Source organism: Pararge aegeria, chromosome 15, assembly GCF_905163445.1.
Source record: "Pararge aegeria chromosome 15, ilParAegt1.1, whole genome shotgun sequence".
NCBI classification, from domain to species: Eukaryota; Metazoa; Arthropoda; class Insecta; order Lepidoptera; family Nymphalidae; genus Pararge; species Pararge aegeria.
In genome coordinates this window covers 17,744,718-17,762,061 of record NC_053194.1, presented here as the reverse complement: position 1 = coordinate 17,762,061, position 17,344 = coordinate 17,744,718, and the positions used below count along the sequence as shown (strand labels likewise).

General features: G+C 36.8%; 2 protein-coding genes across 3 annotated transcripts; one reads left to right on the top strand and one right to left on the bottom strand.

Annotated features, from left to right (window-relative positions):
* Window positions 1–17: 17 nt before the first annotated feature.
* LOC120629907 (alpha-ketoglutarate-dependent dioxygenase alkB homolog 6) lies at window positions 18–7,075 on the bottom strand. The gene is made up of 2 exons (XM_039898985.1): window positions 6,937–7,075; window positions 18–900 (listed from the first exon to the last, which is right to left on the bottom strand). Exons 1-2 carry the CDS (start codon window positions 6,979–6,981, stop codon window positions 259–261), a joined length of 687 nt encoding a protein of 228 aa, XP_039754919.1. The 5' UTR covers window positions 6,982–7,075; the 3' UTR covers window positions 18–258.
* A 2,475-nt stretch (window positions 7,076–9,550) lies between these two features.
* LOC120629784 (ubiquitin domain-containing protein 1) lies at window positions 9,551–15,697 on the top strand. 2 transcript variants are annotated; one of them, XM_039898825.1, is made up of 6 exons: window positions 9,551–9,708; window positions 9,906–10,186; window positions 11,652–11,849; window positions 12,078–12,158; window positions 12,278–12,352; window positions 12,633–15,697. In XM_039898825.1, the coding sequence occupies exons 1-5, from the start codon at window positions 9,627–9,629 to the stop codon at window positions 12,344–12,346; spliced, it is 711 nt and encodes a 236-aa protein (XP_039754759.1). In that variant the 5' UTR covers window positions 9,551–9,626; the 3' UTR covers window positions 12,347–12,352; window positions 12,633–15,697. The 2 variants fall into 2 exon arrangements, with proteins under 2 accessions (XP_039754759.1, XP_039754760.1); XM_039898826.1 differs by lacking the exon at window positions 12,278–12,352 and having other exon boundaries at window positions 12,078–12,233.
* Window positions 15,698–17,344: the final 1,647 nt, after the last annotated feature.

Here is a 17,344-nt window from a genome sequence, read left to right as displayed (position 1 = left end):
AAATAAATAAATATAGAATAACTCATAAGCCAGCTTAATCTTTAGATCAGCTGAACTGATATTGATGAGAATTTTCAGACATTATATTTATGTAAGAAGACTACATTTTGCAAGCAGTACCATATCATTGGCTTATTTTAAGCATGAAACTGCAAAACAGATATCCTATCCATATGCACATATAGATTTGTACAAATAATAAAACCACATTATGGTCAAGTAAGCATGATATCTGTTGTCAAAACTTAAAAGTTTGCATCATCTTTTATTTCCAATATTAATTTTAAAACTGGTTGTCTTTGGCACATGTCTTATTGTCAAAGAAATTCTTGTCTCACGAGGCAGTGTGACTCCTTTAACATACTTATCAGAACACATATTCAAATTTACAATAGAATCATCTAAGCAATCTTCATTCACCTCTTCAATACAATGTAGATAGTAGTGGAACAGTTTATCTTTCAGAATTAGTAAACTTCTAGGTTCTAATAACAATGAAAAAACTGGTTTTAAAGTTGGGTTCTCTGCAGAATTAGGTTCTAGAAACTTCAAAATAGTATGAGAAGCAACCGATATGGTAGTTATTGTGGGATAGAACAATGATCCATCTAAATGAGGAAGGATACCTTGTCCAGGTAAATATTCATTCACCAAAACATGGTTTGGCATCTTCCCATCCATAACATTTAAGGAGTTTATATTGTTTAGGTATTTTTGGAGCCATTTTGGTATCTCCTCTGCGATCATGCCCCTGTTGTGTGGGAGTCCTCCCCAATTCTGTAATCTCCTGTTGGAGAGCTGTGTCCATTTTGGCTTTGGTGCTGCATAGATGTTGGATAAGAGGTACTTTTCTTCTTCTTGTGTAATGAACTCTGATAGATAGTATGCTGATGGTTCCACCTACAAGTTAAAAACACTACACTTAATATTTTTTAATCTATATATATAAAAGAAAGTCGTGTTAGTTACTTCACTTATAACTCAAGAACGGCTGAACCGATTTAGCTGAAAATTGGCAGGGAGGTAGTTTAGAGCCAGGAGAAGGACATAGGATACTTTTTATCCCGTTCGACATCATTCCCGTGTGACTTGACATGTAACGTCAGTCACTATAAAACGTGGTATAACAAAAAAGAATCAGACTTGGAATAACAAAATTGACGTATAATGACAGCTATGTAATGACGTATGGATGACTATTTGATATTTGTAAGAAATCAATAATATAACTATTTCTATTAAATAAATAATTAACATTATTGCCCAATTGCCCATTCGTATAAACAGTGAAGTGAACTATAAAACTCGGTATGGTTAAAAATTTAAGTTTTTAGGTGAAGTGAAGTTTAATTAATAATGCCGCGACCAAGACGATCGAATCTTTCCCGACAAAGCCGTGATGCAAGAAGAATACGAAATACTGCAAATGAAAGGACTGAAGAAGAACAAGAAATTGCACGTGAACAGCGCCGCGATAGTATGGCTCGACTTCGTGCTTCTCAATCACGAGAGCAAAGTGAAGCAGCCCGTGAAACAGCTCGGTTGGCAATGCAGAATCGTCGAGCGAACAACAGAGGTCAACAAATAGATAATTTGCGACGCAGAACAAGATATTTATCAAGTGCTGATTTGAATCGAGCAGCGTTTCAATACGATTGCAGCAATGATTACAGCTTGCATCCTAGCGTTTGCATTGGGCAAATGGACGTAGTTTGCGAGTATTGTGGTGCATTAAAGTTTTCCGGAGAAACGCCTGGATTATGCTGCCTTAATGGTAAAGTGAAATTGCCATTGTTGACTCCGCCACCTGAGCCATTGTATTCATTGCTTTGTGGCGAAACACAAGAATCACGCCACTTTCTTGCAAATACTCAAAAATACAATGGTTGTTTCCAGATGACGTCATTTGGGGCAGATATTATCGAAGAACGGGGATTTAATCCGACATTTAAGGTATTTATTTTTGTACTTATATAGAATGTAGTTAAAGAATAACTTACTTTATCTATTGGTACCTATGTAGTATATTTGCTAATTCTGAACTCTACTCTCCCACCGAAAAAAGTGTTTATAACCCAGTTAATACTGTCTGGTTTTTATTTTGTAGATACAAGGACAGATTCATCATCGAATTGGATCATTACTACCTTTCGAAGATACACAGAATAAATTTTTACAAATATATTTCATGGGCAACATGGAAGAACAACTTGATCGACGCCTAGAGATCAATGCAGGAATGAAGCGAGCAATTCTTCAAGACTTGCAGTGTCTGCTTCATGAACATCATGCGTTGGTCAGGTTGTTTAAGAGTGCTTTAGAGCGCATGCCAAGTGATGACTATAAAGTTGTTATCAAAGCAGATAAACGACCATCTGGAACACACGAAAGGACATTTAATGCTCCAACAGTAGACGAAGTTGCCATCCTGATTGTTGGTGAACAATTGGAAAAACGCGATATTGTGCTTACACGTCGCGATACTGGGCAACTGCAACAAATATCTGAAACTCATCGATCATATGACACATTGCAATACCCGCTGATGTTTTGGCAAGGAGAAGATGGATATTATTTTAATATTAAAATGAAAAATCCATTGAATGGTGAGTATCAGTATCATAATTTATTTCATTTATTTGTGAAAGACACTGATTTAAAATAATGCTTATTAAAAAAATGGTTAATGTCTGTATTGTTTGCCTTTAAAATTTGCCTTTGAAATGGTTAATTATCAAATTTTTAATTTCAGGTGAAGAAACTACAAAGAAAGTTAGCTCAATGAATTATTACGCATATCGTTTGATGATTCGTCAAAATGCTGACAACTATTTGCTGCGGTTTCGTCGATTGTTTCAGCAGTATTGCGTTGACATGTATGTAAAAATAGAAACGGAACGTTTAACATTCATTAGGTTGAACCAAGCCAAACTGCGTTCTGAGGAGTACATCCATTTACGTGATGCAGTTAATACTGAAGGAAATGCAGCTAATATTGGTCGATTAACTATTCTGCCGGCGACATACATTGGTAGTCCACGTCATATGCATGAATATGCACAAGATGCAATGACATATGTTCGTCATTACGGTCGGCCCGATCTCTTTATTACTTTTACCTGTAATCCAAAATGGATAGAAATTACTCAATTGCTGCTTCCCGGACAAACATCAAGTGATAGACACGACATCACAGCACGTATATTCAGGCAAAAAATTCGGTCCCTGATGAACTTTATTGTTAAACAACGCGTCTTTGGAGATACTCGATGCTGGATGTATTCAATCGAATGGCAAAAGCGAGGCCTGCCGCACGCACACATTCTTATTTGGTTAGTGGAAAGAATTCAGCCTGACCAAATAGATGATATCATATGTGCTGAGATTCCTGATTATGAAGTCGATCCAGACCTACATGATGTTGTTACTACTAATATGATTCATGGACCGTGTGGTGCCATCAATCCCCAATCACCTTGCATGGTCGATGGAAAGTGCTCTAAACGATATCCACGGAAATTAACGGCGGAGACTGTCACTGGCAATGATGGTTATCCGCTGTATCGGCGTCGATCACCAGATGACAACGGTCGAACTGTCACAACGAAAGTGAAAAGAATGGATTTCGTTGTCGACAACAGTTGGATTGTTCCATATTCGCCACTTATTTCTAAATCGTTCAAGACACATTGCAACGTTGAATACTGCAATTCAGTTAAGTCCATAAAATATATTTGCAAATATGTCACGAAAGGCAGTGATATGGCGGTTTTTGGATTGCAATCCTCGAATACCAACGATGAAATTTCACGCTATCAAGTTGGTCGTTATGTGAACTGTAATGAAGCGATTTGGCGTATATTCGCATTTCCCATTCACGAACGTCATCCTACTGTTACGCATTTGGCGGTGCATCTGGAGAATGGTCAACGAGTATATTTCACGGCTTCGAATGCTACGCAACGTGCTGAAACACCTCCAGCAACTACATTGACCAGTTTTTTTGCAATCTGCCAAAGCGATCAGTTTGCACGAACTTTGCTTTACTCGGAGATGCCACGTTATTATACTTGGAATGCTTCATCGAAGAATTTTCAAAGACGGAAGCAAGGCGATGCGGTTCCTGGGTATCCAGATGTGCGTTCTACTGATGCTCTTGGTCGTATGTATACAGTTCATCCAAAGAATAATGAATGTTTCTATTTGCGGTTGTTGCTGGTAAATGTGCGTGGGCCAACGTCATTTGAGTCACTACGAACTGTTAATGGTGTAATATTCCCAACATATCGTGCTGCATGTGAAGAATTGAAGTTATTAGAAAACGATAGTCATTGGGATACGACAATCGCTGAAGCCATTATCTGTGCATCTCCAAGTCAGATACGCACATTATTCGCTATCATAATTTCGACATGTTTTCCATCAAACCCATGTAACCTGTGGCACAAATACAAGGATAATATGTCAGAAGATATTTTACATCAAATTCGTGTCAGTTCCAGAAATCACGATATTGAGATGAATGAGGAGATACATAATCGTGCTTTACTCTTGATCGAAGATATGTGTTACCTCATGTGCGGTAATTTATTAATCAGGTTAGGAATGCCAGCACCATATCGTGAAATGAATGACGCATTTAATCGAGAATTGGAACGGGAACGTGAATATGATCACCAGGAATTAGATTTAGTAGTTCAAACGAATGTACCCCTGTTGAATTACCAACAAAAGAAAGTTTATGATACTTTAATGAAGGCAATCGATGATGAAAATGGTGGTTTATATTTCCTAGATGCCCCTGGTGGAACTGGCAAGACATTCCTCATGTCATTAGTTTTAGCAACTGTTCGGGCGAGATCTAACATAGCGGTTGCAGTTGCTTCTTCTGGAATAGCAGCCACATTGTTAGAAGGATGCCGTACGGCTCATTCAGCATTCAAATTACCGTTAAATCTTCAAACTATTGAAGAACCAACGTGTAATATTGCAAAACACTCAGCAATGGCCAAAGTTTTAGCGGTATCGAAAATCATCATCTGGGACGAATGCACAATGGCGCATAAACGTGCATTAGAAGCACTTAACCGAACATTAAAAGATTTACGCAATGACTCGAGATGTTTTGGAGGAGCAATGATTTTACTTTCTGGTGATTTCCGCCAAATACTGCCAGTAATTCCAAGATCTACGGCTGCCGACGAAATAAACGCTTGCCTCAAATCGTCAAATCTATGGCGCCATGTGAAGAAACTGCAACTGACAACAAACATGAGAGTTGCATTGCTTAATGATACATCTGCTGAAGATTTCTCGGAGCAATTGCTGACTATCGGTAATGGTCAAGTACCTGTCGATGAATCGAGCGGATTAATATCATTTCCAAATAATTTCTGTAATTTTATCTCATCAAAAGACGAACTTATCAACAATGTATTTCCAGAAATTATTTCTAACTACAAAAATTATGAATGGATGAGTGAGCGAGCAATTTTAGCGGCTAAGAATAAAGATGTAGATGACCTAAACAACATAATTCAAAATAAGATCATTGGAACAATGCATTCATTCAAATCTATTGACTGCGTCACAAATGAAGATGAAGCCACCAACTATCCAATTGAATTTTTAAACTCTTTGGACGTGCCTGGCTTACCACCGCACAATTTACGCCTAAAGGTTGGCTCCGTAGTAATCATGCTTCGAAACATAAACCAACCAAAACTGTGCAACGGTACGCGTTTGGTGGTTAGAAAATTGATGAACAATGTAATTTACGCTACGATAATGATAGGAAAATTCAAAGGTGAGCAAGTTCTCATTCCGAGGATACCGATGATCCCAAACGATATGCCGTTTGAATTTAAAAGACTTCAATTTCCGATACGTCTTGCATTTGCCATGACCATCAACAAATCACAAGGCCAATCCTTAAAAGTTTGTGGTTTAAATCTAGAACATTCATGTTTTTCCCATGGTCAATTATACGTGGCATGTTCACGGGTCGGAAGACCATCTGCGTTGTTTGTTTTTGCGCCTGATAATAAAACAAAAAATGTCGTGTATCACAAGGTACTTAAATGAAGAGCAACCTATGTACTAAAATACAGAAATAATTATGAATGATTGATGTAGAAATTTAATTTTTTTTGTATTTTTTCCAATAAAAAAAAAATCTGCTTATTTATTGACATTAAGGCGGAACAAAGTTCGCCGGGTCAGCTAGTATTGGATAAATATACTTACTATCTAACTTATTACCACTGCAATTCTAACCAGATATCTTACCAGAATTTACTATTCCTCAAAATATAATAAGTCAGTATGATTACAATTTAGCAAATTTAATTGTAAAAATATATCAATTGTTTTGTAATAAAAAACCTACTAGATTTCATTAGATTGGATGGTAGCGGGTTTAGGCCTATACTAAACCCATAACAACAAAAAGATTATACCCTGAATCATACTGCAATTTTAAATCACTTAGTAGCACATCTTTGTACACTGTGCTTAGGGCACACAATAATCACACCAGTCAGTATTACTAGGACCTGATAATAATTGCTTATATGCTGGAGCTAATGCCTACATTAAAGCAGTATGGGTGATTGGAACGCTTTCAACTATAAGATAGAAAATCTGTACCTGGTAGTCATACAATATATAGTGGATATAACATTTCCATTTTTTGAATTTTTTTGAAATTATTTACATTATAATTATAATTATATTATATAAGATTTAAATTATATACAATAAATAATAAATATATACAATATTATTCAAACATAGAATTTGGTATTAGTATATCTAGCTAACCAAACCGTACTAATTTATTGTACTTATGAAAATATTAAAGAGAAAATCGTAATTGACGATACAGTTGCTACAATGTCTATCTTTGATTTGAAATGAAGCAAAACATGCTCTTACATTGGTTATCCTGTAGTTTTCAATACTTGACGCATCACTCAACATCTTGTGTGTTAAACCGTATTTATATGAAATAATTGTTAATTTATTTTCTTTGAAAAACTTTGTTTATGACGAATTACTACGATTTTTTTAGAATTTTCAATTCAATTCTTGTTTATGGCTTTTGTCTGCGCCAACTGGGCACAAGGTATTTCGCCAATGTCTTGTAGATGAAGAAGGCACGAAGGAGATTGATCGGTGAAACTAATGAAAAGTTAATTTTGAATTTGTACCAAGAAATAGTTGTTATTAGCTAGTTAGCTCTTTAACCTAAGGACACAGACAACACATGCATATATATCTTACACGGATATTTTTTGTACATTATACTTTAATTTTATTACTTACTATATATTTACATAAAAATCTACAATAAGGACTGAAAACAAACATTAAAAAACATTTAACACTCAAAGGACGGGGGACTTTGGGAGGAAGAATGGTGGGATTATGAAGGTTAACTCATGTTTCTTGGGACGTAAACTTTTACAGTTCCACTGTAGCAGGGTTATTGGGCCCATTTTGGAGTAGTTTAAAAAGTTGGCTTAAGTTTTTGGCAACGTTGGGCGGTAAGGGAATTTCACTACATGGAGCGACAATACTAAGTAGAAATTCGGAGATAAACTCAAGCATTTTACCTTGGGAGGGAGGGTTCTCAACATTGTTGTTGAGAGCGCATCCATTAGGAAGGGATGAGGAGTAATCACCGACAATAGTCTGAACAGCTTTTTTATCGTAGCCCTTTGCTAGAGGAGCTCGGGGACGAGGAGAGCGGAAAACTGTTTGCCGGTAGGAGGTTTTGGAGGAAGTTACATTAGTAGGAGTAAACATTTCTTTTGTTATCTCAGCATAGGACCTGCGGACAGGAGGAAACTGAGATGATGCTTCAATGTAAGATTTATTATTCTGAGACATGACCATTTTAATAGATTGCTGCCTGGAGAATTCTGGGCAGTCTTTATCAGTAGCAAAATGACTACCAGAGCAGTGTAAACATGTAGATAATTCCTTGATGACCAAACATGAGTCACCTGTATGGGGCTGAGCACATCTGTAGCATCTGGGCTTAGATCTGCAGATTGTTTTAATGTGGCCAAAACGGCAGCAGTTCTGGCACTGTATTGTTGGAAGTTTATATGTTTCAACTGGCAGTGAGGTGTGGTATGAATATACCTTAGCAGGAAGCATTTGCCCCCTGAAGGTTAGGACAACAGATTGGGTAGGCACCCAAGTGATGACACCCTCTGTGACAGATTTTCTGTTCAGTCGCCTTGATTTCAGAACCTCACCACAGCCAGGCGGGAGCTCTAGCGAATCAACAAGCTCGTCCATCGACCAGTCCACGGGAACTCCTTTCACCAGCCCCATTCTGGTTATGTTGTATGTGGGAATTATAGCTCTATATTTGCATAACTTCAAAACTGGACTAACCAGAAAGTTGTTGGCAGCTTGGGCAGAAGTAAACTCTACAGTAATTTTGTTGCGGCCTATATTTTTGACGCCGTCGTGGATAATTGAACCAATTTTGTGTTTGTGCAAGAATTGACCGAAATTTATAGCCCGTAATGACGCTCCAGAGGATGGGTCCTCCACTTCCCGTGAGACTTGGACGATAAAAGGCCCATTATCATCGTCAGAGTATGACTTGGCGCCTTCGGTGAAGGAAGGATGTATGTAAAGGCTTTGAACGGATGGGTTTACCTGAGTAGGATCAGTTATAGTTTTTTTGGCCGCATATACGTTGGTATCCTCTCCTTGTCGTTTGCGAGACGAGGCTGATGCCCCCGGGTCGGGCGGCTCAGGAGGTGTATCTAGATCCATTTTACTGGAAACACTATAACTACAGACACATAATAAATATTTAACCAACACCAAATACGGTTAGATTTATACGAATATCACCAATAACAACTATCTCTGCTGCTGTGTAAATTCACATAAAACACCGAAATTACACCGGAATCTCACTAACACGTGTGCACAAATTGACAGGCCAAGTTACAGTTCAATATAAACAACACCAAATCCTTTTCAAGACGAGTTTACAGTAAAATCCTTTTAGAATTTTAAAAATTAACATTGGCATTTGACAGTGATGAGTTTGGAATTGACACTTTTAGAATGTGACGTTAGTTTTGATCGGTAACAGATAAATACATGTCAAAACATCATATTCATCACGAAACACCTTGAATGTTTTATTTAATAAATATAACTATTTAGTGAACTAGCTATACTTGGATGTCTTGGGGCATGCATACTTAATCCACAAATTTAGCATTGAAGAGAATAAAATGTTTGGGATTTTCACCAAAAGCCTAAAATATATAATCTATACAAAATATACGTGCTATCATTCTTTCTCTACAAACGTTTTGTTTTTACATAAAAAGTATAGAGTATTACACCAACAGATAAACTTTATTTTATTTAAAAATCATTAAATAGTAATATTATCTACAACTAATACTATATGTATTTCACTTTTATCGATATGCATTAAATTCTATTATATGACGTTTACCAAAAATTCAATGCAGTAACAAAACCTGTACAGCTATCTTTTTGACAGGAGTGGACAGGCAAAATGTTATTTGTTAATTATATTTTTGTAAATATCGTATAAATGAGTGAATGTAGAATGTAGAATGGGTGGCTGCATCGGAATAACTAGGAGTAGAAGCGGGCCCATTGAGGATTCATCGGGTACTGTGTCACGGCCTAACTCGGGTAGGTCATCCGATCGTTTCGGCCTTTCTGTCGCCGTGGATACTCACCATAAACCTTAGTGCATAATCGCAGTGACTCGCGTCAGCGAACGCGGCTATATCAAAAGAAACACCCGTGTGTCCACATACAAATCAGAGCCCTATGCTAAATTAGTCCGAGTCACTAGTTGACTGATCACTTATCGGCGTCTGTTCCAGGCGGTCTACGGAAGAACCAGTCCCTGTGTCACGAAACCATACGGTGGAAGTCCGACGTGCCTTTAACGGAAGGGCAGTTGCGGAGTAAGCGAGATGAGTTCTGGGACACTGCCCCTGCTTTCGAAGGTCGGAAAGAGATCTGGGACGCGCTGCGAGCAGCGGCGGTAGCGGCGGAGGCCACGGACTTCCAGCTCGCGCAGGCCATCCTCGATGGTGCTAGCGTGTCTGTGCCGAATGGATACCTTACTGAGTGCTATGATGAATGGGGGACCAGATACCAGGTATATCTTTATTTTTTATCTGAGTTAGCTGAAACTCACTAGAGATACTTGTCCTGAGTTTTTTTCTGAAACTTTTGTGACCATGAGTGACATTGTTAATTCTCTTGTAAACAAATCTCTAACAAAACCTTTCATTGTGTTATTCCTGGAAAAAGATAGCTGGTGCATAGCAAGCAACAAATAGTCTAAAATCAGCACTTAAAAAGGGACTTAGCTACAAAAGTTGTATAAATTCAGAATAGTCATGAGGTGTCTTCTCACACTGACCTATAAATTGTTTTAAAACAATGCATGACTATTCCAACATTATGCCTCATTAATTAATGAGGCCCAAACTGTTTACAGCAAGTAGTTATTTAATTATCATAACTAACTACAGCCTAATCTTCCTGAAACATAACTGATAGTGTTATAATAATAATTAGTTTAATACAAACATATCCTTCAAACAAACTTTACCTTTTATAATCTACCGTGGTGTTAACAGTCAATGGTTATGGAACTAATTTATTTATTATGTAACAATGTTTTTTTAATTTTTGCAATGTAATGTTCTTAATGAGCTTGTGTGACCTAGATTTTACCTCCTTTCACTGCAACTGGTTTCTTTCCAATGATTCAATTTAAGTTGTGCACTTATTTAAATCTTTACATACAGAAATAAATAAAATGTAAGTGAATGATCTTGGAATAATTGCCTCATACTAAACTTATATTAATGTTTGAATAGAGTATGTTTTTATGGGTCTTTCATAGGCGGTTACAGGGAGTAAGTAATCTAGGCAGAAGTCTTTTCTGAAGTTGGTGAAATATGGTATTATGGCCCTATAGGAAATCATATTACCTTTGAATTTTTTGTATAGTCCTAATTATTTAATACTACTTGTTTCCCACAACTTCATTTTCATGGAAACTTTTGTGTCATCATCCACTGCTGGACTAAAGGCCTTTCCCAACCGCTAACAGAATGGTTTAACCATAATATAAATATTTGGTGACAACTGTAGTTTGCCTTCACCAAACAGTGCAAAATATGCTATACCAGACTATATCTCTGTGCTAAGTTACAAACAAATACCAATCTATCCATCCAAATTTTCGTATTAGTTGTGAAATTATCAGTAGTAGTAAAGCTTTGAGTGAAAAGCTCGTCTGGGTTAGTACTGCCGCTATGCCTAATTACTGAGTGAAGGATTTGGTTGCCAATGTAATTATGGGCACATGAACTTAACACCTACTTTCGATTCATGGACACAGAATTTTCTTTACTCTGAAATAATAAGCAAAAGGAACAACCTAGAAACGTTTCGAATTATGCATTTTTTGAAATTACTTTGTTGTTTCGTAGGTACTAATTCGACGCGAACACATTTAATATCTACCTACACGTTACGTTCCCGCGCGATTATGTACTTTAAGATCCTAGTTTCAAGATTCTACGAAACGTAACATGTGTGCGGTGCAGGTGCCGATCTACTGCCTGTCGGCGCCGCTCAACATGGTGAAGGAGGCGGGCGGGCGCGACTCGCCCGCGGAGTGCTCGGAGCCCGTGGACGGCGGCGCGGCGCTGGCGCTCCGGCTGCGCCTGTCCAGCGGCGGCGCCGACCTGGAGCTGCCCGTGTGCGCGCGACACACCATCGCGCACTGCAAGGCCAAGCTGCATGTCAGTTCCACGCCACACCTAATCTTTTCGTGATATTTTTAGCTACCAACAAAATCGCCTAATTTAACAGCGAGTAATATACACTTAAATTAATGTATGAATACACTACACAAAAAAAAAGTGGTTATAAAAGGTGATAGATATGTGAACACTATAGAGCATTGTAGTACCCATTTTTTAATAAAAATTAACGCATTCTACTGAATAACATTATCTCGCGCGGTGCAGGCGCAGGAGAGCATCTCGCCGTGGCGGCAGCGCTGGTTCTACGGCGGCAAATTGCTGGGCGACAAGTTGCTGGTGGAGGAGGCGCGCATCACGCCCGGCTACGTGGTGCAGGTCATCGTGGCAGACGCGGAGCCGCGCCCGCCCAGCTAGTCGCCGGTACGTGTGCTAGGCGATGCAGCGCACGAGCCGTCGGCGAGGAGGCGCGCATCACGCCCGGCTACGTGGTGCAGGTCATCGTGGCCGACGCGGAGCCGCGCCCGCCCAGCTAGTCGCCGGTACGTGTGCTAGGCGATGCGGCGCACGAAACGTCGGCGAGGAGGCGCGCATTGGGACGCGAAGCGGGAATGGTGGGCGCCAAGCTGGTAGTATCGCGGTCCATGCCACATACGTGGAGGAAGATTTTGATATTGTCAGGACTCAGGACAGAGTAGACTAAACAACAGATAAGTTTAATTTATTCCTCTTATTTTATCATCCCCTTTCAAATAATAAATTTATCCATTCTGTAAACAATGAAAATAATAAAAATTAACACAAAATCCCTTTAATTTCCAGGAAGAACCAACCAATCAAGGAGTACCCCAGCGCTGAGCTGTTCAGGACCGCGACCCGATCGAGACTGGCTTCACACATATTCTAGACACTGTATCATACTCGTAGGCTACGTACGGACTGTTGGTGTACACGCTAATATAAGTCAAATTTTAGTCATAATTTTATTTATATCAAACTATAATTTAAATCGCTGGATCTTATCTTAAAACCACACATAACACCAGCAAGTTAAAGGTGCGGGCTGGGGACCGAACTGTGTCGTGTTCATTGACTGTGCAAAAAGGGAAGAACTGTACAGTACTTCCACTCTGGTCACTTATGTAATAAAAACTGCCTTGCCTTTAATCACATAGACTATGATGATTAAAACATACTAATAACTGTATGTATATTGAATTAAATGTTTAGAGTTAATTCAAGCTGTTGCTGGCCCCATTTAACCACAGTCAACATAACGATAACGATATGATAACTAAAATATGCGCGTCGTGATAAATAATTGACACTCGATGAAATAAGAGTCCGCATCGTGGTAGTTAAAAATCATTTTTTTCTGTCTCCATTGATTTTATAGGGCCTAGCGATTTAATTTATGGACAAAATAAGGTACACAAAAACAAATTTTTATTAGCAACAAAAACTTTAAGGCGTAATCATGCTTTCTACACGCAATGAGACCGGTAACCTTGTAATTTCTATAACCACATAATAAGCGACGTGCATTTCAAACATGAGTTGAGGCCTTTTTTTACATTTGTGGTCTTTTAACTCGTTTTTTAAATCTTTAAAGTTTCGCCACATTTTGGTAACATGTCAAAGTCGAAACAAAAATGTGCTACAAGATTTGCTCGGTCGCAATCGAAGAGTCGTTGACGAGTATGGAAATACCTGAGCATCGGAGTAAAATGTATCTTATCTGAATAGCATTAAAGCTGAAATTTGCCTAAAACTATTAGCTATAAAAACGTTTGTCAAACAAAAATCAGAAGTAACGACAGATTAACGATAAAGCCGATGTGAGTCGAGTTGTTTACTCGAATCTGCTATTACGAGGGTACAAAACTGATGAGAGTTTAAAGTCGTCGACGTGTCAAAAGTGTGTTTCCGCCTTATTTCGGTTTTCACAAAAAAGGCGCTTAAAAGTGTGTAACTAAAGGTTTTCTAATAATATGATCACCTTATCACGTGTGTCACTCACTTACTCGTTTATGGGTGGTTTATATATATTAAAAAGAATCTTAGAAATACATCTAAATATTTAAGTTTCAGTTACCTACGCAGCCTATGAGCCTTTTTTGGAAACACCGCCTTAACTCTATTCTAAATGTACAGACTGAAAGTAGTTGCGTCCCTGTCACAATATATTCAACAAAAAGGACGGCACTATTTTTAGTTCTGTCGTTTTAGTTTAGCATAATAACAGATGGTACAAATGAAATCAGTTTTGATTTGCTTTCTGGATTAAAATAAAACTTAAAATGACATAAATTGTATTCGGATGTCGCTTGATATAGATTAAGAGCCCGCGACTACTAGATCAACGATTTTCTTCAACTCAATTTAATTGATTATACGCATTACTCAAACCTCTGAGGTTTTTTATCACGATGGTATCACATTATGGAAATAGATGCTATATTGGGTTAAAATTTGGTGAAGGTCTTCCGAAATAAAACATGAAACTTAACATCTGCGTGAAAGTCACTAGAAATAAGTGCAATACAAAACTATTTGTACTCTAGTAAACAGTAGCATTTTCAAGCACACTATAAATCAGTAATAAAGAACATATTACTTGTCTGCTTCATGAAATTCACTTGAAAATGATACTGTACTACTACTGTACAATTAAACTAATTGTTATTTAGTTGATATTGCTCGTTTTGAAGGCATCAACCTGCATCTCTGGATTCCATTTAATGGGATTAAGGAACTAGTATACTCGGTATTGAATCAGAAATAATCCAATCACTACCAATAAGAAGTTATGCATAAAGATTAATAAAACTTACAAAAATTGCAATTCGATTTCGGTTGGCAATCTCCTTTTTTTCCTTAAACAAGGCGTCTGTACAATTCGAATAGGTCAGGCGGTCGCGGGCTCTGGGTCTATAAATATATAATAATAGTTTCAAATATTTAGGACACTGTTAAGATGGAGCGATGGACCTAAATGACCTAGTTCGTGTTTAGTAGTGAGCTTTGTACCTAGTGCTACGATACAAGTCTGTAAATATAGCTAACAATGCTTTACAAGGGTATATAACATATAAACTTAATTACATATACATGCATCATATAATACTTATCTATATATTTTTTTAACTTCTTATTCTTTACTATGCATAGAAATCTTGTAATAATGCCCAAATTTTACATCATTACGCCTTTGTTTAAGATGTGTTCGTATAAGCGCGTACCTGTTTACAATTAACTGCCTAGCTGTATAATTTGACTTGGGTGTTTTTGAACATATAGACTATGCGGTTAGGATCATACACGCCAATATCTATTATTTTAGTATATCTACGAGATTTAGGTAGTAAAGATATAGCTTAAAGAGTTGCGAAGATAAAACTGCTTTGCTAATGAAAAGGTGACTTTTTGGCATTTTAGTAAAACTCAGTATCATGCCCGTTTTCTCTTAGCCAAGGCATCCTAGATCGAATGCCTACCGATTGAGGAAATGTCTATAGAAAAACAAACGTTACGCCAACTCTTAGGAGATAATTATTGGTGACCGATTGATGCGGAATCTCTTTAGATTAGGCGTGTCGTATTTTTTTTAGTTAGAGAAAACGAGCATCAGTTGTCCTGCATTCGCAAAAAGAGTTCTACCTATATATTCTCACTCGTTTTATTCTTGAACTGGAAACGGACAGACAGGACACTACGAGTCAGGAAAGTTAAATCTATATTTACCCTATCTAGAATCAAATATATTTGATTTTATTTTTATGTTTGCAAACTTAGCTACAACCAGTGTTCCAAGCCTAATACTGTTAAAACAAAAAACAATAATGCAGAATTTGCGACTATCAAATTGATATTGTGGTTCGATACTCGAGGTTTGAACAACCGGGGTGGAAACAACCGCGAATCGTCTTAACACAGTTTCGGGAAATCCCCGTAGGCTAGGGATTGTACAAATCTACCGCACCTCTAGGGTTCTCTATCGACCAATGAGAGGACGTTGTATTATTGTTACAATTCAACACTGAAATAATAATATTTTTCACAATTAAAAGCTGATACTTTGTTATATCTCAGTATTCATTAATAAAAGAATGTAACATCGGGTTCGCATTTAGAATCCATTTACATATTGGTATATCCTTATCTCAAATGATGTAAAGGACATTAAGAATTGTTTGTTTAATATTTGTTTTAAACGGAACAAGAAACGTTTTACGCACGAGTGGTTTTGAATATACTTACTTACATTCATCACAACTTTTAAGAACAATTCGTTTTTTATCACAAAGTAAAAATAAATTTACTCAGCATAATATCTTAGGTCACATGTATACAAATTTTACTTACTTGTACATTTTGTCGTAAAGAACATCCTTTAACGGACTGTTAAATGTATTATAATCAAATTCTTGCTAAAATGCCCCAATATTATATATTTATTATATTTTAAATCATATGTTTTTAAGGTTTTACTAATAATTCTATTAATCTAAAAGTCGTTTACGATATAATTTGATTCACTGCCATTTGAATGACTCGCTTTGTATCGGAATACCGATCTTTAATTTGGTTTCCTTTTAAACATACCTTAGAGCATACCTAAAATTCATTAGTCACTTGATACCCGCAGTGAGTGGTGACAACTGTATTCTGATCTGCGTCACCACTCTTTAAATAATATTGAGACCTTGTGTATTTAAACAAAAAAAAGAGATTTCGTTATGATATTGAAATTATGTATAATGGTTTGTTATATCTCATTTTTCTTGACATAATATAGTCGGCGACATGGAAATTTCAGCAAAAATACCCAGAGCGTGACCAACGCTTTGTTTCAGAATTATATTCCTTATACTTATGACGTACGGCATGTCAAATAAACTGTCATTTTTAAATAACTATGGTTCTAGCGATGGTTGTATGATCCCAGGGCAGTTCTATATAAAAAATTTAGCACGAATTGCGAAATACTAAATTGAGAGTGACACAAGAATGGAAATTTGCTTTACACCTGTCAATTTTATGTAGATATTTCTTAATAAAATTTACTTAGTATTGTGGCATTTTCTTAGAAAATAAAAAATATTATTTGTATTGTTGTTGCCATTTAAAAATACGCTGCCTTATTGAGAAATTAATAATTAATTGAATGATTAAATTTTGTCTTTTAAGTATTTTTGGGATTTTAAGATATATGGTTAAGATTATTATTTCTTTCAGGGATACTTCTTATTTAAAATCAAATGCGATGTTATGTAGAAACTAAATGTATTATTGGCGGCCATTTTCCCTCTTGTAAGCAATAATGTAAATTTTAGGTTATTCAAAATAAAAAATATATATTATTTAGGTAAGTCTAACGTAATATATTATTATATAAAAATTAGCACTAACTGGCTAGCATAGAAATCTTTGTGTTTACAGAAAACTTGAGGCTTCATTTTATATATATTGTAATTTAAATATAATAAATAGTTAGTTACCATAGATAAGCTATATTTTTTTCGTCTATAGTC

What these genes read in the sequence shown, in the direction of transcription:
- LOC120629907 (XM_039898985.1), bottom strand. Translation starts at nt 6,981, where the DNA reads ATGTTGAGTGATGCGTCAAGTATTGAAAACTACAGGATAACCAAT. An exon ending in AAAACTACAGGATAACCAAT is followed by an intron (nt 901 to 6,936) that starts GTAAGAGCATGT and finishes TTTAACTTGTAG; the next exon opens with GTGGAACCATCAGCATACTA.
- LOC120629784 (XM_039898825.1), top strand. Translation starts at nt 9,627, where the DNA reads ATGGGTGGCTGCATCGGAATAACTAGGAGTAGAAGCGGGCCCATTGAG. An exon ending in TGTGTCACGGCCTAACTCGG is followed by an intron (nt 9,709 to 9,905) that starts GTAGGTCATCCG and finishes CGTCTGTTCCAG; the next exon opens with GCGGTCTACGGAAGAACCAG. An exon ending in AATGGGGGACCAGATACCAG is followed by an intron (nt 10,187 to 11,651) that starts GTATATCTTTAT and finishes TGTGCGGTGCAG; the next exon opens with GTGCCGATCTACTGCCTGTC.